General features: G+C 40.8%; 1 protein-coding gene and 1 non-coding gene across 5 annotated transcripts in view; both read left to right on the forward strand.

The window, feature by feature from the left end:
• Positions 1-20968, forward strand: part of MYO5A (myosin VA) — a 119703-nt gene extending 98735 nt beyond the window's left edge. The window contains exons 29-41 of one of the 4 annotated variants that reach the window (XM_060282746.2): positions 797-897; positions 1900-1980; positions 4427-4625; positions 6316-6390; positions 7711-7804; positions 12299-12445; positions 12841-12995; positions 13179-13268; positions 13923-14073; positions 15214-15496; positions 16599-16773; positions 17557-17637; positions 18350-20968. In XM_060282746.2, coding sequence (XP_060138729.1) covers positions 797-897; positions 1900-1980; positions 4427-4625; positions 6316-6390; positions 7711-7804; positions 12299-12445; positions 12841-12995; positions 13179-13268; positions 13923-14073; positions 15214-15496; positions 16599-16773; positions 17557-17637; positions 18350-18502 — 1785 coding nt within the window. In that variant the 3' untranslated portion in view covers positions 18503-20968. The remainder of the gene's footprint in view (positions 1-796; positions 898-1899; positions 1981-4426; positions 4626-6315; positions 6391-7710; positions 7805-12298; positions 12446-12840; positions 12996-13178; positions 13269-13922; positions 14074-15213; positions 15497-16598; positions 16774-17556; positions 17638-18349) is intronic. The other 3 variants (XM_060282747.2, XM_060282748.2, XM_060282749.2) reach the window with 3 other exon arrangements.
• LOC118093341 (U6 spliceosomal RNA) lies at positions 11955-12061 on the forward strand. Its single transcript, XR_004693631.1, has one exon. It is a non-coding gene; the product is annotated as a U6 spliceosomal RNA (small nuclear RNA).

Below are 20968 nucleotides of genomic sequence, written 5' to 3' on the forward strand. Positions count from 1 at the left end.
GCATGAGAATTTGAATTTGGCACCCACCAGCACTACTCCAATACACACTATATAAACTGCCCAAGGAATTTCTATGGCGTGAGAAAAATAAATAGCAACCACTAAACCTTTAGAGCATATGAAAAGTCTTGCTGGATCAGGCCAAAGGCCCATATTATTCAGCATTCTGTTCTCACAGTGGTCAACCTGATGCCTATAGGAAGCCTAAAAGCAGGACAGAAGTGCCAACAGCATTCTTTTTGCTTGCGTTTTCCAGCAACTGCGATTCAGAGGCATGCCACCTCCATTATCGGAAGTGGTACACAGCTATCATATTTAGCAGCCATTGATAGCCTCATCACCTTGCCTAATTGCCTTCTGAATATGTCCAAGTTCGCAGCCATCGCGACACCCTGTGGCAGCAAATTCCACCAGTTTTAACTATGTACGGCATGAAGAACACCAGTATGTGTATAGGACACACACATTCTTCCCACAAAAAGTTCTTTTTAAAAAGACCACCAAGGAAATGTAATAAACAAATAGAAAGAGAACCTGCTCAGTTGACGCTGACACAAAGTCCCACATCCACAAAAGAATATAAGCCTCACCACCCCACCCCTTCTTCCCCAACCTTATACTGTACTTATACTGTCTCACAACAAATGTAACTGATCTGTAAGAAAGACTGTACAACCTGAAAAAAAATTATTAAAGATTTTCTTGGTTTATAAAAGTACATGCCTTTAATAATTGTTTTTAAAAAGACTCTTCAGGTAATCTGTTTTTGCAACTGCTTTCTGTTAATTCTTTCCAGAACACCATGACAGACTCCACAATCCTTTTAGAGGATGTACAGAAGATGAAGGACAAAGGCGAGATAGCCCAGGCATATATTGGTCTGAAGGAGACAAACAGGTACGTGTGCATTTACATTGTGTATCTATTTTGTACGGTTTGCTTCTTCCCTTGGCTGTAAACAAAACAGAATATCAATAATAATAATTAACTGCTCGGTGCCACTTGTGCAGTGGTTCTAATTTGCATTAGCAGAGTAGAAGTTTTTTTTTCTGGTTTAAGGAATTTGGAACTATCTGATCTGATCTGAATATATCCTACTAACTTAATTTTCTCAGTTATCACATATACTTCCATTAACCTAGGCTGCAGTTCTATACACAGGTGCAAGCTCTGTAGAACTCACTGGGGTGCTATCATGCGCACCTCTTGAATTATGTGGATAATCAGGGGAGTATTCATCCACAAGTTCCAAATATACTAATGTTAGCCAGAATCATGATTGTGAAAGTTCCAAAGAAAGGGTTTAATTAGGAATCTATGGAGGCAGTTGACTTTGAAGCTGACAATAAAGTTAAGAAAATATGGGGAGTATAAAGAAAGATTAAATAATTGCAGGCCAGTTGTGAAATATATAAGAAAAGAGCTTGGAATAGCTGGGACTGGAATATAGCAAAATATGAAATATTTGTTATCTATATATATTTAGGAATATTTTTTTCATACGTATACTTTTATGTGATTTCGATATTTGGAATTTATTAGGAGCTTGAAGATGAAATGGTTAAAGAAAGAATAATAAAACATTTTAAAAATGAACCCACTGGGACTGACTTCTGTGTACACACGTATAGAATTGCACTGTTAGACTACGATCTTATGCACATTTAATGTAGGCATAAGCCCCACAGAACTTAGTGGGGCTTGCTTCCGAGCAAACATGCATAGGGTTGCACCGCTGAGAAGTTTATAATTGCAGTTGTGGAGAGGAAGGTTCCCCCTTTTTAATAACACTTACTCAGCTTGTGTTGTCCTTTTAATTAGCATGCTACACCATCACCATCATGTATCCCTTTTTGTGTTTTTGCATTTAAAAACAAAACAAAACAATTTGCTTGGAAGATCATCTCTTCAGGACTATCATATGCTGAATGAGGACGGAGAGCTGTGGCTGGTATATGAAGGGCTAAAACAAGCCAACAGGTTACAAGACTTCTCAGGACGGACCTTCTCGCGTTCTCTCTCTCTTGTTACTAACATGCTGTGGACCTGCTTTTGCGATGCTGTTTCTTATACTTATTTAACAAGACTGAATCCAAATGGATTTATTAAAACAAGGGAAGAATGGAACCCCCCCAAGGCTGGCACTTCAAATCAGGCTCAGCATCAGCAAGTGGTATGGTGGGGCATTAGCTGGGCCCCACAATCTGGTAGAGGTCCACTATTGACCAGTTACATCCCAGATTTGCTGCGGTGGAAGTTCTGAATCATAAAAATAAAGATGCAGATGTGCCTGAGCTACAAATAATAAGACTTAGGACTTCTGCATATAGCAGGAGAGGGCTTGTAGTGATGGCAGCTGATTCTCCTCCTTAGCCAGTGAGCTCAGCTCGTCCACCCTCTCCCTGTGACGGCAAGGAGGAAGGAGCCACTGTTGGACATCCATCTGCTTCCTGTTGATTTTTGTTTCCTTATGTGGAAACATGGTGGCTAAAGGACGAGAACCCAGCTCTCAGGGAGCCCCCCAAATCCTGGAGCCTGTTAAAAATGTCTACAAACCATATTATTATATACACTGTCACACACACCCCAAAAAACAAATGACTAATAGTTCAGCACAAAATGGTTACCATGGTCTGAAATAGGCAGAGCGAAACACATAAAAATTAAAGGCATTTTGTGTAAGTTATTTGCCTGTTCTAACTTATGGTGAACAAGGGAGACAACAAGAGCAGATACCAAATAAAGAAAATAGCATTTTTTTAAAGCCATAATGACATCAAGTGCGCATGACTGTCAGATGCTCCCTCTCATTTGAAAGGCACCTCGCTTTTTAAAACACCTTCCCTGAGCACCCACCAGGGGCGGAGAAAGGGGGGGTGCGGTGGGTGCGGGCCGCCCCGGGTGTCACCACTGAGGGGGGTAACAAAATCCTGGGCGACACTCACCGGGCGGCAGCTCCACGCTGCCCAAACGGTGCCACCCCCAAGCTGTAGGTGGCTGAGTGGGAGGAGGCAGGCAGTGGGAGGAGCCCTGCAGTGTGCCCCGCCCCTTTGGGGGGCTTGCACCACCCCAGGTGCTTGAGCGGCTTCCTCTGCCTCCCACTTCTTAATTTGCACTGACTTTAGTTACTTTGGCATTCAAATGACAAGAGTAATTCATTGTACACTTTTACCAACAAGTTAACCAACATAGGTTTTTTTTTGTTTATTTACAAATGCTATTTTAACCAGTGTCTTTTCTTTTCTTGTGCTAACAAAACACTAAACATTAACTACTGTGTTTGTAAGTCTGCTGGACACTAACTTGCGAGTAGTTACCATGCTGCAGAGTAAGCGAGGGAAGAGGTGGCTCTGTAGCTCTTGTTTCTTTTGCCCGTGTTCTAGAAGCGAAAGGTTCTAGAGCAAGGGGCAGAGAAATGAAAGGTAAATTATTCATATTTACCTTTTATGTGCTTGGTCAATGTAGCTGTTAGCTGGTCTGCTTAGGTCTATTTAAACCCTGAAAGTGTGTCTGATGGAGCCGCTCAGCTTGAGGTATGTGCTCATTTGTAGAAGATGCAATTATAGCATTAATCTCAGTACTCCAGCGTCCCCCATTCATTTCCTTTGTTCCTTCCCTCCTATAATTCACAAGCAGCAAATGAATTATTTGTTCGCATGCCCAAGCCCACACGGTGAATCAGCAGCACAGTCAGCAAGATACTTTATTGCTTCCATCCATATCCCTCTAGCAATATCTTTACTACATTAGTTTTTTGGGTGGGATACTTCAGCTTCTTTCTGAGCAGCATAAAGAAGACTTCCTCCTTTATGGCCTTGTTATGTGCCTTCACTTAAATACATCATGATTGGCATGTCTTTTTAAGGTTGCAAAGGCATTTATGGATTGATTAACAAAACCTCGAGACATAGGAACCAGAGACAGCCCAAGATACTGCATGTCGGAGGTGGAAAATCCAAATGCCTCTCCACCCTTCTCCCAGAGGTGGTAAAATATAATGTTAAACTAAATATTATTACCCTCGCAAATGGTGCCCAAAAATCTCTTGCCTGAAATGGTACAGGCTTTGTTATTATGTATAGTAGAGATCCTTTATACAAATATGAAGCCAAGGCATTATGAAGCCAAGGCATTATAAACCCAAGTCAATGTTAATTTTGCTATACATCTCATTGTTAGGCAAATGGGATTTTGGTCCAAATCTCTTAAATGGGTTTAAAGAGTACTCTCTGGTTTTCTTTCTTTCGCCATATAAATGGGCAGGTACATGTGCACTTACTTGAGCTTTGATGGCAATCTTCAGTATTTAGACCTTGGTGACCATCTTCAACACAGATTCTAAAGAAGTGTTTTCCTTCTTTCTCCTCATCTCCCCCCTTTCTCTCTGCCTCCCCCAAATGCCCCTTGCTTTTCTGTGGCTTTGTAGGCTACTGGAATCTCAACTGCAGTCTCAGAAGAGGAGCCATGACAATGAACTGGAAGCCCTCCGTGGAGAGATTCAGAGTTTGAAGGAGGAGAACAATCGCCAGCAGCAGTTGTTAGCGCAGAACCTGCAGCTGCCCCCAGAAGCCCGTATAGAAGCTAGCCTACAACATGAGATCACCCGCTTGACTAATGAAAACCTAGTAAGACAAATCTTAATAAACTCTGTGTGTGTGGAGAATTGCTGTCATTGGCAAGCATGTGTGCAATAGGTTTTGAAGACAGTGACTGCCTCCAAAGCAAGATTCAATGTCTTGATTCTTCAGGTCTTCAGAAGGAGGGAGGAAGCGGCTTTTCTTGCTTTGGCGACTTACTTATGTTCTTCCAAGGATGGTGAATAAAACTTGATGAGATTCTCTCTCGTTTTGGAAGCCTTAAGGCAGGGAGAAGATGAGGGATTCCAGTTCTCATCAGTCTCAGACAGGATGTCTAATAGAGGACCACAGGTTCCCCAGCCCTGCCTAGGGGCATTTTTAGACTATTGAGCGGGTTGGAGGGGGGTGCTGCAACATTCCTGAGTGCAACACATGCTTACAAAGTTATAAAAGGAAGGCAGGCCCCTTTGATCACTGTATTCATGACCCCTGGATAGGTTCCCTATGATCCAGATGCTATTGGTTAGTCCTGAAGCTATTGCAGTACTTCTGCAGAATAGCCAAATAATTGTAGTGAGGCAGCCAGCTGCATGAAAAACATCAAGCCTTTTTCAAGTCCCGTCTTGTAGGCTTGCACCTTCCGTTGCTGCTACTTCAGTTATTTTAGGAACTTTGGGAGGAGGTGTGTTTTCAGGGATTGGAAAGCCAAACTTTGGCCAGTCTTTTAGCAGGAGATTAGTCTATCCAGTCAAGAACTCCAGCTGGCCCGGTGCTTGTCCCTCCTCCATACAGACCCAATGCCAAGCTATGGTAGGTGTGTTGTATTCTCCTCTGGAGACAATTCTCTTCCCCAGCAAGTTTCCCATGTATAGCGTTAAAGTATTGGCATTCTTGCATTTCCACAACATCAAGTTTTCCTGCTGGTGCTTCATGAAAATTAACTCCATAATAACCAGTATTCATTATCATTCTTCAAACTCTGCCATTGTCTATAGCATTGTTTATCATATAGCCTAACTTCTTAGACAGCTTAATTGCAGTTGTACATGCCAACACCATGTTGCAAGGGCTACATTCTTTAATGTACTTGGTGAAAGAAACTCTTTTAAAAACCACACTTTTATTGATTTTCAAAGGAACGACTAAGACAGTTTATATAACTGTCCATCCTTCTGAGGACAATCCAAGGCAATCAGATAGTTGTAAAGTGGAAACTAAACAGCTTGTAGGCATTTGAACAGAAGCACACAGTTTCTGATGTTGCCCCAAATGTGTAAACCACTTAGAAGGGGGATTAGTCCTTCCAGCCTTCCCTTTTTTCAGAAGAGTCCTCCATATCCCTTTTCATCTTTTTCTGTGGTATGACATGATAATTGACCACCATGACCCAGCTGGGCAAAAATATTCCTGACAGTACCCATTCTGAAGGTAGTAATCACTTAATATTGTTGAGGCATTTTTTTTTCTGCTTGCTTGTGAGATATATATTTTTAAAGCCATATTTTTCAGGGGGTTTTATAGTAATAAATGGACCAGAAAATTCCCCTCCCCTCTGTTGTGTGCATCTTAAAGGCTGTGACTTTTGCATCCTGGTCTGTAGGGAGATTGACGCTGTTTTAATGGCCTAAGTCTGTCTCAAAATCAATGTAGCTGAACTTGCCTTTTCTTCTGAAGTTTGTTGACATACTAGCACCTTTAAAGAATGGGAAGAACCTATACTTTATACCTGTTTTTTCAGTATTGTGAGGAGTTATATGCAGATGATCCCATGAAGTATCAGTCGTACCGGATTTCACTTTACAAACGGATGATTGTATGTACTGTGTACATTGTGCCAACTCTCTTTCTTTGTTTGCTACTCCTGAGCACTAACTGAAGAGCTGGCTGCCTTGTCCACTGTTGAAGGAAATCCTTTTCAGAAAACTTCATCAATGTCGTTCCTCTCCCAAGAGCTTTCTGTTCTGTCATTTGTGTCAGCATCTTTGTTACTAATATGAACACAGCAGCATGACTGAAGCAGACTCTCTTAGCCAGGCATCCCCAAACTGCGGCCCTCCAGATGTTTTGGCCTACAACTCCGATGATCCCTAGCTAACAGGACCAGAGGTCAGGGAAGATGGGAATTGTAGTCCTAAACATCTGGAGGGCCAAAGTTTGGGGATGCCTGCTCTTAGCTGTATATTTGCTTTCTGAGAAAGAGATTCCAGATTTGATCTTAGGTAAGCATTTAGATCAGGCATAGGCAAACTCTGCCCTCCAGATGTTTTGGGACTACAACTCCCACCATCCCTAGCTTACAGGACCAGTGGTTAGGGATCATGGGAATTGTAGTCTCAAAACATCTGGAGGGCCGAGTTTGCCTATGCCTGATTTAGATGGCATCCCTCAATATTAAAACTTATATCTAGTGGTACCAAAAACATTGGGGGAATTGTTGGGGAGGCTAGGCAATAATATTTGTAATTCTAAATTATTAGTAGAGGGTGGCGTTAAAATGTAGTTTGAAGAACGATATACTTCAGTCTCCCAACTTTCCAAAAATTGGTTCAGATGCTGGGGTGTTTTTTTGCTCCTTTGGTTCTGCCCAGAGTGGGAGGGGGCTTCAGACTTCCCAGTCTTTCCTCAACTCTCCTCTGCATGTCTAAAAAGTAATAAGTGGTTGTGGAATCTCCATAAGCCTGAAAGAGACAAGCCAATAGAACACAGCTGGAAAACCTATGGCCTTCTATGGAGCCCAGCTTACACCATCCCTGACCATTGGCCATAGTGACTGGGAGATGGGAGCCCCAGGTCACATGCATGGCATGCATTCAAAGCACATTCATACCATTTGCCGTGGCTTCCCACAAAGAACCTAGAAAGTTAGATGTAGATATGTTGGTATCCATTAAACGTGCCTGCGGAAGAATTCTGTGTCTGTCATGCTGCACATGTTTCAACATACTTTATATAATTGTGTTGCTTATGTTCTAGGCAGCGTGCAGGCTTGCAAACTTCAGCCAGATGGCAGCATTGCCTTTCAACTGTGCTCAGCTCCTCTTGTAGCACTAACAGTACTGGTTCTGCTCGTGTCTGTCATCATAGATGGCAATTTTAAATACCTAATCCTTCCCTCTCAACTTTTATTGCTTAGGATTTAATGGAGCAGCTTGAAAAACAGGACAAGACTGTTCGCAAACTGAAAAAGCAGCTTAAAGTCTATGCAAAAAAGATTGATGAACTTGAAGGTACGGTATCTGTGTGTTATCAAACTGCTTTTCTCTCTTGTCTGGCGGCGCAAACGTTGACCTGTTTTACTACATGAAAGAGGCAGTAAGTCTCCAGCTGTTGACAAGTAGATACAATAACTAGAAAAACGTTGAACTTCTGTGTATATGCACATGATAGTATCCCGCAATAGTAATTAATGTGAGTATGCTAAGGAAAGGGTATGGATTATCTTGGGATCTGAGTGCAAATTCATTTCGTTCTCTGTTTACTAAAGGGCAGTATTTTACTTTTGCCAAGAACAAGTACTTCAAACAAGAACAGCTGGCTAATAAGGAGACTCCTATTTCTTTTGAACAGCTGGCTAATAAGAAGGCTCCTATTTCTTTTGAAATATGAGAATGTGGTGCCTCAGAATCTATAGTAATATATTTTGCTTATGGATTCTACCACCTCCCTCCCTATGATGGCCATCTCAGAAAAGCCTGTTTGTTTGTTTGGATTCTTACCCACCTTTTAGCATAAAGTCCCAGGGTGGGTTACAGCAATAAAATACACAGTTCTGTAAGAAATGAAACAGCTACAACCTTAAAACAAGTGAGATAACAATTAAACATATGAAAATAATAGAAACATTTAAAAACAACCCCACAATTAAAAGCAGCCATGATATGGATGCAGACTAGGATAAATATATCCACTTAGAAGGTTTGTTGAAAGACGGAGGTGCCAAAAGGACAACAAAGATGGCGCCTTCCTACTATGTAACAGGAGGGAATTTCCAAGGGTAGCAAATTAAGAGCCCACAGTGGCATTGGAGCTAGAATCCCTGAGTTGATGCATGGATTTCACCTTTAGAACTGCAATCAGGAGAGCTAGCACTTGCACCAGGAGAACTGGGAGGTTAGAGTACAATCCTAGCACCACTCAGATCTTAGTGGTGGGGAAGCGTTGTTAGGATGGTGCATGGTCTCCTCTCCACCACCTTCCGGCGGTTCTCCCACAGATGTTAGGAAGTGGAAGAAGCCAAAACAGGGACTTGTTCGTGCCATTGGCTTTGGACCCACTTAATCCAGATCCCGGGAATCCCCCATTGGCTTTCATCTTGGGTCTCTCAGCTACGCTAGCCCTATCACAGGTTGGGAGGAACACCTTCTGCCCTGGCTGATACCAGCTGGAACATCTTCAGATGTGGCCGTGGACCCATTGCTCTGTTCTGTTGCTCCCACACTGGGATTAGTATTGCTCTGCTCTTGCCTCTTGCTCCTATGGTACTGGCATTGGCAGAAGCCTTTCTGCAGAAGAGGAACACTGTACTTGGAAGCTTTTTCATGTGGAAATTAATAGAACAGCAATCTTTCCAAGGGGCCCTTTCTACCTTCACTACAGCAGCTCTAAGTTCCTCCACCAGAACAGCTGTTTGCCAACTAAGAAGTCTAGCAAATGAATATTAGCTATGGTTAGAAGCCTTCCCCAGGACCCCATTTTAAATAACTAAACCTTTGGATATATGGTTCAGTTATTAGTTTCCCATTTGAACATCAACAATGGTAAAAAAGACAATGTCGAGCAGAAGGTAAAAGTATTTCTCAATTTGCAGGAGGAGTCATTTGGAAGGCAATTTGAAAATAGATGTGTGCGAGTGAGAGAGAGGACAAAAATTTGCAGGATAAGCAGCAAGTATTCAGGGTCAAGTTGACTTTCCCCCGAAACATACTGTATTTAGAAGTGAGGGTACATTGAAACAATAGCACAGTAGATTGATATCAACCTGATTCCAAGTGAACAAGGCCTTCTCTTCAAGGAACATACTGAATTCTTGCTCATTTGCTACTTTCCCTTGTAGGTTTGTGTGCAGTTTTCAGTTTACTCAGACGCTTTTATAGATGAAATAAATGCATCAATAATGCTCTCAATGCATCATGGAATTAAAATGCTAATGGGCATGGCTGTACCTTTGGCCTTGGTAATCATTGCCTTATAAATGCCTGTGCAAGAGGAAATCATGACTTCCCAGCTTAGTCACTTTGGCGGAAGACTTTGACCAATGTCATTGTCTGCCAGGTATAATACGTACCGTGCAAGGTAAAATAGCTCTTTACCATGGTGAAAACTGCTCCCTGCTTGCTTTATAGCCCTTCCCTCCTCCCTCCCTCGATTGTACTTTGCCTTTCAAGGAGGTAACATTGAAAAATCGCAGACTTCTGTGTTTACTAAGCATTGTTTGCAGGAAGAACACCTTAAGAAGAAACTAAGCTGCTCGCCTACAGATTACATTGAGACCTTTCACTTGGTTAAGCATTAGTAGGGAGTGGCTTAGTTCTAATTGTTGCCTTCCCTTTGCCATATTAAATATAGTCTTGAAGCATAGTCCATTTATTAAGAACTCTGGGAGACTCACTCAGATTCTGATACCTTGTTTAAGTGATGACTTCTTATGGTACTGAAAAGGTACCGGTAGCTAATCTTTTTCTACTTCAGTGCATATTAGGAAACAGATGGTAAAGTACATTTTCTGTTGGCTCCTCTCTTAATCTTATGTTTTCTTATCATGTGTTGTTCTTACTGTGTTAACTATCCTGTGTGTACAAACTTGTATTAGTCTGTGATCATAATCTATCTGAAGAATAGGCACTGATCAGTGTGTTTTAAATGTTTAGTTCCTGGATTGCACAGCGTACAGCCCCGTTCTCATGTAACAATAAGACAATCCGTGGCTTAGTGTGAACGAGGAAATGTGCAGCTTCCTGGAGTAAAGATCACAGCTGCTGTGCCTTCCTTGGTTCTGCTGGTGCTGTGCCACCCAGGGCTATTGGGCTCGTAGTTTGTCTCACTCCCAACCAAGGGTTGTTTTTGAACCCACATGTTTGCTTCTTACTGCTAAGCCATAATCAGTTTAGGACTGCATGTTGAACTGGATCTAGGTATGAAGGCAAGATGTTGAAATTTTTTTAAACCGCACAGTACTGTGATTTACTAGTGTCATGTGGACCACCTTTGGCAGTTTTCTAATGGCTTTGTCATTATGCTGTGGATTGACACAAGAATGAAAGATGGAGGAAAGTTTCTAGTTGTTCAACATGCCAGATTTTGCTTGGGGGCAGTTTGCTGAGTGCATTCTTTTAGCATACGTTTTGAAAAAGAAACTTCTGATTTTCAGTATTTCCTTAAACGGAATCTTAACAGATGTACAGCCCAATCCTATTCATGCTCATTAAGAAGTGTCCCATTGATTTTAGTACTGTTTACTCCCAAGTAAGTGTGCATAGTATTGTAGCTTTAGAGTACCGTATATAGAAACCTCCTTTTGCTCCTTTCTCTCTAATAAGATCTCGGTATAAAAGGGTGAGACCTTATTAGGGATAAAGGAGCAAAAGGAGATTTTTATTTACTTTAAAGCTACAATACTATGCACACAAAAGGTTGAAACAGTGTAAGTTTCAACCTTTTAAGGTATAAACACATTTTATGTAGAATGTAAACACTTACTCTGGTTGTCCCCTTCCTGGTTGTATGTGCATGACACGAGGAGGGGAGATTGCCCAAGAGTTATTGCTTTCAGTCTGTATTTAGTATCTTGCTTTTGTGAGGGGTGAGGGTACCTGTAGCTTGTTAGAAGTGAGCTGTGGCGCTTCCTTGCCTATTATGTGCTTTAAAGGAATCAGAGACTAGAAAGGGAAGAGAAAGAAGACACGGAAGTGCTTATAGGACAACCAACAATAGTTTTGCCAAGAGGAGGAAGGTTGTGATACCAGCAGTAGGTACCTGAATGTCCAAAGTAACAGCTGAACATAGAGCAAAGTCCTGTGATTACCCTCTTTTCTAGTAGGGAGTCTATACAAATTGTAATTTGTATATGTTTTGCTAGTTTTTACTGATTACAATAGATGGTTCACTTCTTATTTTAGACAGACATACCTTCCAGACTGGTTGCAGTGCGCCTAAATAGAGCTTTGGAAAAGTAGAGGGAGTCCAAAGATCTTCAGCACAAACATTTTTTGATCCTGGGTTGCATGTCTTCACACATTGTGAGAAACCTTACATTCTCATGGTGAAAGACCCCTTAGAGGGGGGGGGGATTTATTTGCTTGACTACAACTGTGAATCCTGTCATTTTGGGTGTGCAATGCAGCCTGAAAGATCTAATATCCCATAACCGTAGAAAGCATCGTGCTCGCTTCGGCAGCACATATACTAAAATTGGAACAATACAGAGAAGATTAGCATGGTCCCTGCGCAAGGATGACACGCAAATTCGTGAAGCGTTCCATATTTTTTTTAAAAAACAACAACAACTGTAGTAAGCATCATAAGTCTAATAACTTAATTTGAAAAGTACACACTTACTCCTTTGGGAATACACCCTGTAGATGAGCTAGACAGCCAACATACAGTGAAATGAATTGGCAGATAATACTCCAGAATTCAGTATCAACCCTGTTGTCTAAAACTGGGAGGTTCTGTGACAAATAGCTATTTTTAATAAATAAATAAATCTCCTTTTTTTAATGTAGTGGGCCAGATGGATAACATTTCACCTGGACAAATAATTGATGAGCCAATCCATCCTGTCAATATTCCAAGGAAAGAAAAGGACTTCCAGGGGATGTTAGAGTATAAAAAGGAAGATGAGCCAAAGCTTGTCAAGAACCTGATTTTAGGTAAGAATCCTTTCTGTTTATAAAAAGAACCAGTCTTTTTGCCTATGAATATGAAGTGTTTCTTGCAACTGGTCCAGTTTATCTAATGTTGGAGAAAAGGAAACAATCCCCATTCACCAAGAAAGTTCAGCTCTTCATATCAGTTGCATTACATATCTCCTTGTTTCCTTTTGTAACTTCACATTCTTCTGTTCTGTTCCGGGCACAGATAATTTTTGACAGAAAACTGGAAGAGGAAACATAACTTTGAAATCAAATACAGTAAAAAGTATTAGTACTAACTGGTCCCAGAACAATTCTGGTAAATTGGAGAGCTGCAGTTTTACCAGGCCATGTAAAACGCAGCAAAACTGTCGTATGATTTTACATGTGCATACTTTTGTGTTCTTATTCAGATCTGAAGCCACGAGGTGTGGCAGTCAACCTCATCCCAGGATTGCCAGCATACATTTTGTTCATGTGTGTCCGCCATGCTGACTATCTTAATGATGACCAAAAAGTGAGGTCCTTGCTAACTTCGACTATTAATGGCATCAAAAAAATCTTGAAGGTATGTTTGTTATTTAATGACAATGTAAATGTGGAGAATTAACACTTAGTGTTGCACAGCAAACGATATGGGGACAAGAAAAAAATGGCAGTTTTGTTTCCATACTTTATAAACATAGCAATTAAAGCAGTTCACTGTGACCATGTTTTCTTCTAATTTATTTATTTCTTCATTTATTTTCAGAAAAGAGGTGATGACTTTGAAACAGTTTCCTTCTGGCTGTCTAACACATGTCGATTTTTGCACTGCTTGAAGCAGTACAGTGGTGAAGAGGCAAGTCTTGCCATTTATGTTTTTAACTTTTACTTTTGACTTTGCATGTACAAAATGGGTTGAAGGCATTAGATCTGCCTGTTCAAGATGAAAGCATGGCTTCTATTTGTAAGCCATGGACAGAGAGTATTGACAAGAGCAAGAGTTGTATCTGTTATTGGCAGTGGTGTAGTGGTAAATTTTGATGTGCAGAAGCTAATCACGGCAGTCCCCAGAGCCACACCCCAAAGAGTCCATAGCCACACCCCCAAGGAAAGTCAAAAAATGCCTGAACTGGTAAAGGGTTAGCATGTTGGACTTGAGCTGGGGAGACTTAGCATCACATCCCTGATCAGCATGAGGTTCACTGGGTAATCTTGGATCAGTCTCATTCCAGCTTACATAACAGTGTCCCCCCCCAGCCCCCCCCCCCAGGCTTACAGCACTGGCAAATACCACTCCAGCAAATTACATCATTGCCCCCTGCTCTGAAAAAAGTACTGAGCCTCTGCTCCTTTGGAAGACATTTGATGGCAAGGTTGGTAGGCAAGAGGGAACTGAACTCATTGACTGTTTTTGAAACATGCTGCCCATCCAGAGTGTTTTGGATAACATACTGGAAACAGATAAATACAAACTAAATCAAATGTGCACCATTGTCTCCTACAAATCCAGGGTTTTATGAAGCACAACACACCTCGTCAGAATGAACATTGCCTCACTAACTTTGACCTTGCTGAATACAGACAAGTGCTGAGTGACTTGGCCATTCAGATCTACCAGCAGCTTGTCAGAGTGTTGGAGAATATTCTGCAGCCAATGATTGGTAAGGCAAAATGAAGAGAGAGAGAAAATAGAAACCTGTGGTTTCCTTTTCTAATTAACTAGACATCTCTACTGTTTATTCCTATGACTCTGATTTCCACTGTTAAAAGAAAAGCTTTTATTTCTAAGAGAGATAACATTATATATACTTTTTTTCATTATAAATAGCAGTCAAAGCTTACTAAAAGAAGTCTGATTTACCTGGACAAGCGAAAATCAGAATGGGGAATTAGACAGTTGGGGGATTGGACAAATTTATAGAAGATAAGGTTGCAAGTCCCAAGGGCTATATACTACCTCAGGATCAGAGGCCATATGCCTTTGAATACCACTTGCTGGAGAACAACAGTGAAAGAATACTATTGCTCTCAAATCTTGCCTGTGGGCTTCTTGGGGGCAATCTCAGTGATGATGTTGGGAAAAACCTGGACATTGGTTTGGGGATATTTGAATATCCATGCTGAGGTAGCCTTGATGGGTCCAGCACAGGATTTCATGGCTGCCATGACAGTTCATAACAGCTGCTGGAGCACATCATTGGCCCAACACACACGGCAGGACATACCAATGACATGGCCTTTTCAACTGACTGGTTGGGACACCACTCCATTGTCATGGTCCAAGCCACTTCCTGTCATTCACCAGGCATCACGATGGTGTCAGGTGATGCTGTACTTTGAAGTCTTGCTTGTTGGGAACTTTAAAATGTGGCAAAGCACTGCTTAAAAGCACTTTTGCGAAGGCTTTCACAGGTACTCCAAACTACCCTGCTCCTGTTTGAGCCTCCAAAAACTGGGGGATTCGACAGAAATGCTGGGCTGCTTGAACTGAACAGGATTTAAATCCCCATTCTGATGATTAGGAGCTAAATCCTGCTGTCTTGGCTGCACAAGCCTGTTCCCTGCTTGTGTTTTAACCCTGTCTTCCCACCTATCACTGATGGGTGGGTGGGTGTGATTTGGGGAAATGTCCTCATGGGCCACATTGTTTTAATTCTATAGATTGTTCAATTACTTTTAACCATAACCTTTTATATGTTTTTAGCGATATGTGTTTTATTTGTATTTGTTTTAATGTTGTGAGCCATGTTGAGTCTGATTCTGGGAGAAAGGATATAAATAAATATCATCTTGTCAATCAGTTTCAGGAATGTTGGAGCATGAAACTATCCAAGGGGTGTCGGGGGTGAAACCAACTGGTCTCCGAAAGAGAACCTCCAGCATTGCTGATGAAGGGACGTACACACTGGACTCTATCATCCGGCAGCTGAATACCTTCCACTCAATCATGTGTCAGCATGGAATGGATCCAGAGTTGATCAAACAGGTAGTCAAGCAGATGTTCTACATCATTGGAGCAGTGACCCTCAATAACCTCCTCCTGCGGAAAGATATGTGCTCCTGGAGCAAAGGGATGCAGATAAGGTGAGGATATCTTCTGAAATGTTTTCAGCTCTTTGGGCCATACTTGCTGGGCATAATAGTGAATTCTTCCTGAACCAGGTGGTTGATTTTAAGGTTATTTTTAGACTTGGGAATTCACTACATTAAAGAGAATTAATGTAAAGTGGGTTTGTACACCCACTGTGCACAGTGTCATATTACTTGAGGTATACACTTTCATTTGTTCCTTTGTCCCAACCTCTCTTCTTGAGGGTTAAGGATTGCCAGAACTGACCTTGTAGTCTGGGTCACAAATGATGGCATACAGGGAGGAGGCAAGCGGCAAGCATGTTTTCTAAACATATGCGCACATTAGGGGTAATGTAGGTCAAATCAATTGGCAGGAAAAGAGTTTCTTAACCATTTCCCTACTAGGCTTATTTTTGGTTTTGAAAATGGCTGGATGATGAGCAGTAAAGTTTTTAGGAGTGGTAGTGGAGGGGAATGCAGTGCTTAATGAAGGCAAGATTAAGTCTGCATGTATACAGTCTGCTATCGAAGAGAACCCCACATTACAAAGGAAAGGGGAAGAACCTTATAATGTGATGTTCGGTCCTGAGTAAATGGAATTCTTGGTGGGCATAATGGGGAAATTATTTTTCTCAGTCGTGTTTTGTGGGTTAAGAAGCTATATGCATCACTCTGTTATGAGCTTGATGTGCAGCCCCATCGGTCTTTGGTATGGCACAGCTGCTAAATTTAATTTTCATATTGCAGATATTTATTTGCCAACTTTGGGCATTGGGATTCCTTAAGGGGGAGGGGCTTAGGTTTTATTGATGGATTTCTTATTGATGAATGGTAAAAACAAAATTCTGTCCTATATATTTTTTAAAAGCAAGTAAAGAACTAGGTAAAGTGCTGGAGCTTTTGGATTTACATCCCTACTTAGCATTTTGCTTTCTAAAGGCATTGTGCATAATTTCTTGAGCTGCAGTCAGAAAAAGAAGTTTGTTAGATAATTTACAGAATATTGTGTGAAGGGAAATAATACAGCAATACAGCAAATACCCACCATTTGTTCAGGCTGACTGAAAACCTTAAACACTGTGGTTTTTAATGTGTGCATGTGTTAAACTTACAGGTACAATGTAAGTCAGCTTGAAGAATGGCTTCGTGACAAAAATCTGATGAATAGTGGGGCTAAAGAAACTCTGGAGCCTCTCATCCAAGCAGCGCAGTTGTTGCAGGTGAAAAAGAAAACGGATGAGGATGCTGAGGCCATTTGTTCCATGTGCAATGCCTTAACTACTGCACAGGTAAGCCAGCCTTTCTTACATTATAATCTGTTACATCATTGTGGTGCTTGGACTGTGGATCCATTTGCCATATTGGCAATTATTGTTGAAATACTGTCATTGATAAAATGCTAACTTCAGAAGTTGTGAAATATGAAAACGGATTTCTGAAAAGGGAGCAAGCACTGTAATACCTACATGCCCAATGCAGATTTCTGTACGAGCAGTCATTACAAAAAATAAAATAAGTTTTGCTTTGTATTTTGGTTTTGTTTACAGGAGAATAAGGCATTATGCTAGAGGCAAAGTTCCAGGGTTTTATTATAGTTCAAGTATAGAATTTGTGTTCTGCTTTTGTTGTGGTGCTTGGGTGTGGTATTCTAATATATTCTCAAATTCATGCAATCCAACATTGCTACTTTCTGCAACCCAAAGTTATTTTCTTGAAGAATTATAAAGGTGTAAGACTTAAGCCAGCAAAGCAATTTAATTGGTGTGTATCTGAGAGGTTTTGAGAGGTATAATTTAAAATGCTGGTCTTCAGCTGATAGGCCAGGACCCTCTACTGCTTTGCAGCCTGATCTGAGGTGGCTGCAACACCACCCCTCCCACCATACAAATATATGCTTAAATAATTAAGAAACGGGGGTCCAAATGCCTGTTTGGGTTAAAAGCTGGCCCTGGTCTGAAAAAATTGAAAACTACTGATTCAAAACATTGCAAGAGTTACTGTAAATGAAAAACAAGCGCCTGTAAGTTACCAAGATGGGAAGGGAAATAAAATAAAATCTGTTTTTCTTACAGATTGTGAAAGTTTTGAACTTGTATACTCCAGTTAATGAGTTTGAAGAAAGAGTGTCTGTGTCCTTTATCCGGACGATACAGGTAAACCTTTTTTACTTTTCTCCTTTTTGCTTGTGCTAATGAAAGAAAAGAAAAAAATCACAGGTAGTGCAGAGGTGGTGCAAATCAGGCCAAAGAGGAGGAAAAGGAGCATCCAGGTAGTTTCTGCTAATGAGGCCCAAGCATCCCAGGCAGGGGATTATCTTGCTTCCAGCTTCCAGCTGGCAATGAGGTGGTGAAAAGAGCATGCCTCATTTGATAGAAATTTGGGGAACGTGGTTCATAGGAAAAAAATCTGAAGCATTTTCGTAAAAGAACAAATGCATTATGTTATGTAATCATGTTAGCACATAAAGCCCTAAACAACTTAGACCCAAAATATCTGAAACACTGTTTCCTGGGTGCTAAAATCATTGGAGGGGTCCCTCTTGGTAGTCCCACCACCCTCAGAATCTCCTGTGGCAGCCCCTAGGTTTTGGAACTTCCTCCCCATAGAATTTTGTCAAGCACCTTCACCATACATTTTTTGTGATATGCTGAGCACATGCTGAGCACACACGTCTTTACCTTGGCCTTTGTCACTCTATATGTTTTTAGAACCCACCCTAATCTAGTGATTGTATTTTGCTTTAAACCGTTTTTAATGTAGAATTTTAAATTGTTGTGTCCCACCCTGCAATTTTATCAAATCAACAACAACAACAATACAGGAAATAAATTTAAATACTAACGTGATGCATTCTTATTTTTGCAGCTCCGTATGCGAGACAAGAAAGACTCTCCTCAACTGCTAATGGATGCTAAGCATATTTTTCCTGTTACTTTCCCATTTAACCCATCATCTCTTGCATTAGAAACCATCCAGATCCCAGCAAGTTTGGGCCTAGGATTCATCTGTCGTGTCTGAAGCAAGTGTACAGTTCGCTTTTTGATCATGAGTGTGCTTACCTGTAATCTTAAAACAGCAAAGACACTGAAAAGCCATGGCTGGGGTGGGGAACGGAAGAAAGCTGGGGAAAATATTGTAGATGCCCTGAAAAGCATTGCAGAAAGCTGGGATGCTGCGTAACTGTCTCAAGCTGAAGGCTAACGGAGACATTAACATTTGTATAAATTCACTAGTCTCATGCTGAGGTCTATAGAAGAATTTCAGAATTTGAAATTTTTCAGTACGGATCATTCCCTACTCCCCCACCCCTACCCCGTTAGCTGTCTTTTATATTTGAGTTTGGCACTAGTGACATTCTGAGGAACAAAGCTTTTCTATCCCCTTTCCTCTGAGATCAAAAGAGTACCTGTTCTGTTGCTGGTGGGCAAGGCAAAACTTTTATGGTACTTGGGACCACCTGAAGAGCAGTTTCGCCCAATTTAGCAAGGCTGAGGAACAGAATGTGCACCATTAAGTTTGAAGTGGCCACCAATTGCAGCTCCCTGCTACACACACAGACATATAGTCACTTCCAATGTGATGGTGTCAGTGTCAGTATCCTCAATCTGTCTCTTTCTGATTCTTTATGAGTTAGAGAAGGTCCCTTCCCATCAGGACTCTCTGGGAGCGGTGGTTATGGCTCCGGTGCAGCCATGGCAGGGTTGGTCTCCCCTCCCAGAGGGGACACTCCAGGCTGCTATCTCTGTACCAGCAGCCAGACATTCACTAGAGAGTCTCAGTTTTTAGCAAGCTGGGGGTGTGGCTGGGGAGCGGACCTGAGGGAGAACTTCTCCTTGGTCCACTCCCTAGCTTTGAAAGCTGATGGAGAAGATATAGCTGAGAGGCCATTTTAACTCCTTATAATTTACTTTAATGTAATTAAGTCATAGATTTGCTCGTAGACAGGGACCAGAGAGGACAGACGAGTCCATTTTAAAGGTGTGATTTTTAGTGAAGTATATAAGCATTTAGGGATATCTGCTATATGTTAAAACATGTTAGAGACTGGAAAGTGTAATGCAAAAGGGCAGTAGAAAACAGAATATACCAGGCATTTGGTCTGTGCAAACCCATTGTAGTGAACAGAAGTTGCGGTCTCTTCAATGGGGGCATGCACAGTAGACATTCGTAGTAGATTGCACTACAGGAGATAATCTGTCAAAATTATTCCTTATTTATGTCAGTGGGACATAAATGATGCAAAGTATCAAAAAAGTCTTTTGGCTTACAGTACGGTACAACATAGCTGTTCATTAGTTAGTACTGTTTCAAAACATATCCAAGTGCTGCTGTGTGCTGTGTTCTTATAAATGTACAGTAATAATCTTTAGGCAAGAAAAAATAAAGATATAAAAAACCCACTTTAATAGTCCAGTCTTTTAACAAGATTTATGTAAGAAGTAAGGAATATCGCTGGTAATAGGAAATGGTAACTAAGCACAAACAACAAACTGGAAGATGCATAGTAATTGTATTTCAAATGTTTACTTAAAAGTATTGAAGACCCTGAGTTCAATGAACAAAACCCAAACATATTGTATTTTTTGTATTTATTTATCATTCTGGTGTATGTTAGCTTCACACCTTGGGTTTTTTTTAGCTGCCAGCTTAATGACAGTATGTATGCTTTAATTTTATACATTTTGGAGTTGTTGTTTAAGATATTTTAGATATTTAAGATGTCTCTCAAATGTTTAGGTGAGAGAGGAATTACTTTACTCCAAATCTCCTGAATACCTTAGGTCCTTGCTTCACATTCATTTTTCAAAATGTAAAACAAACTCTGATTTGGGTGCACTTTGAAAAATAATATGAATAACAGTAATACTCTTGCTTCTGTATCTATGGGAATATTTCACTGGACACATTAAGAAGCATACTGCTTGATAACATTTTTGCTAGGATCTGTCACATTCTGAACACTTGCCTCAATGTGGAACTGACAGTTCAAAATGTCTGTTTATTCTTGCTCAGTGTTTTCTGATGTCGATTTTTTTTAATACGGTCAGTGCTGATCAGATATACATAGGAAGAAATTACGTATTTTGAGATTGCCATGTGCAATATTGTATTATAGCAATTGTAATGTATATTTATTTTAAAACATATCTTTATGCTGTAAAGGCATGGTTTAAATTTCTTTGTACATCCTTAGAGCGACATTGCTCTCACTTGAGAAGACCAGTGATGTGCATCAGGCATCTGGTCACTGATAAAGTAAATAAAGTGAGCTGCTGTTTATTCTTCAGTACTGTTCTTAAAAACTGATTTGGGTTATCTCTCTTTTGGATTTTTGTTGTTGGCAGAGAGGTGTGATGGTTGTTTTTAAGAAACATTCAGCTACTTCAACTCAAGCATTGTCCAATGTATTTTCTTTATGGTAAACGAACAGTTATTTATTTGAATATGTTTACTTTACACCTGGCATAAAGTTTACAAAAATGA

Source organism: Zootoca vivipara, chromosome 13 (genome assembly GCF_965207765.1).
Source record: "Zootoca vivipara chromosome 13, rZooViv2.hap1.1, whole genome shotgun sequence".
Classification (NCBI taxonomy): Eukaryota; Metazoa; Chordata; class Lepidosauria; order Squamata; family Lacertidae; genus Zootoca; species Zootoca vivipara.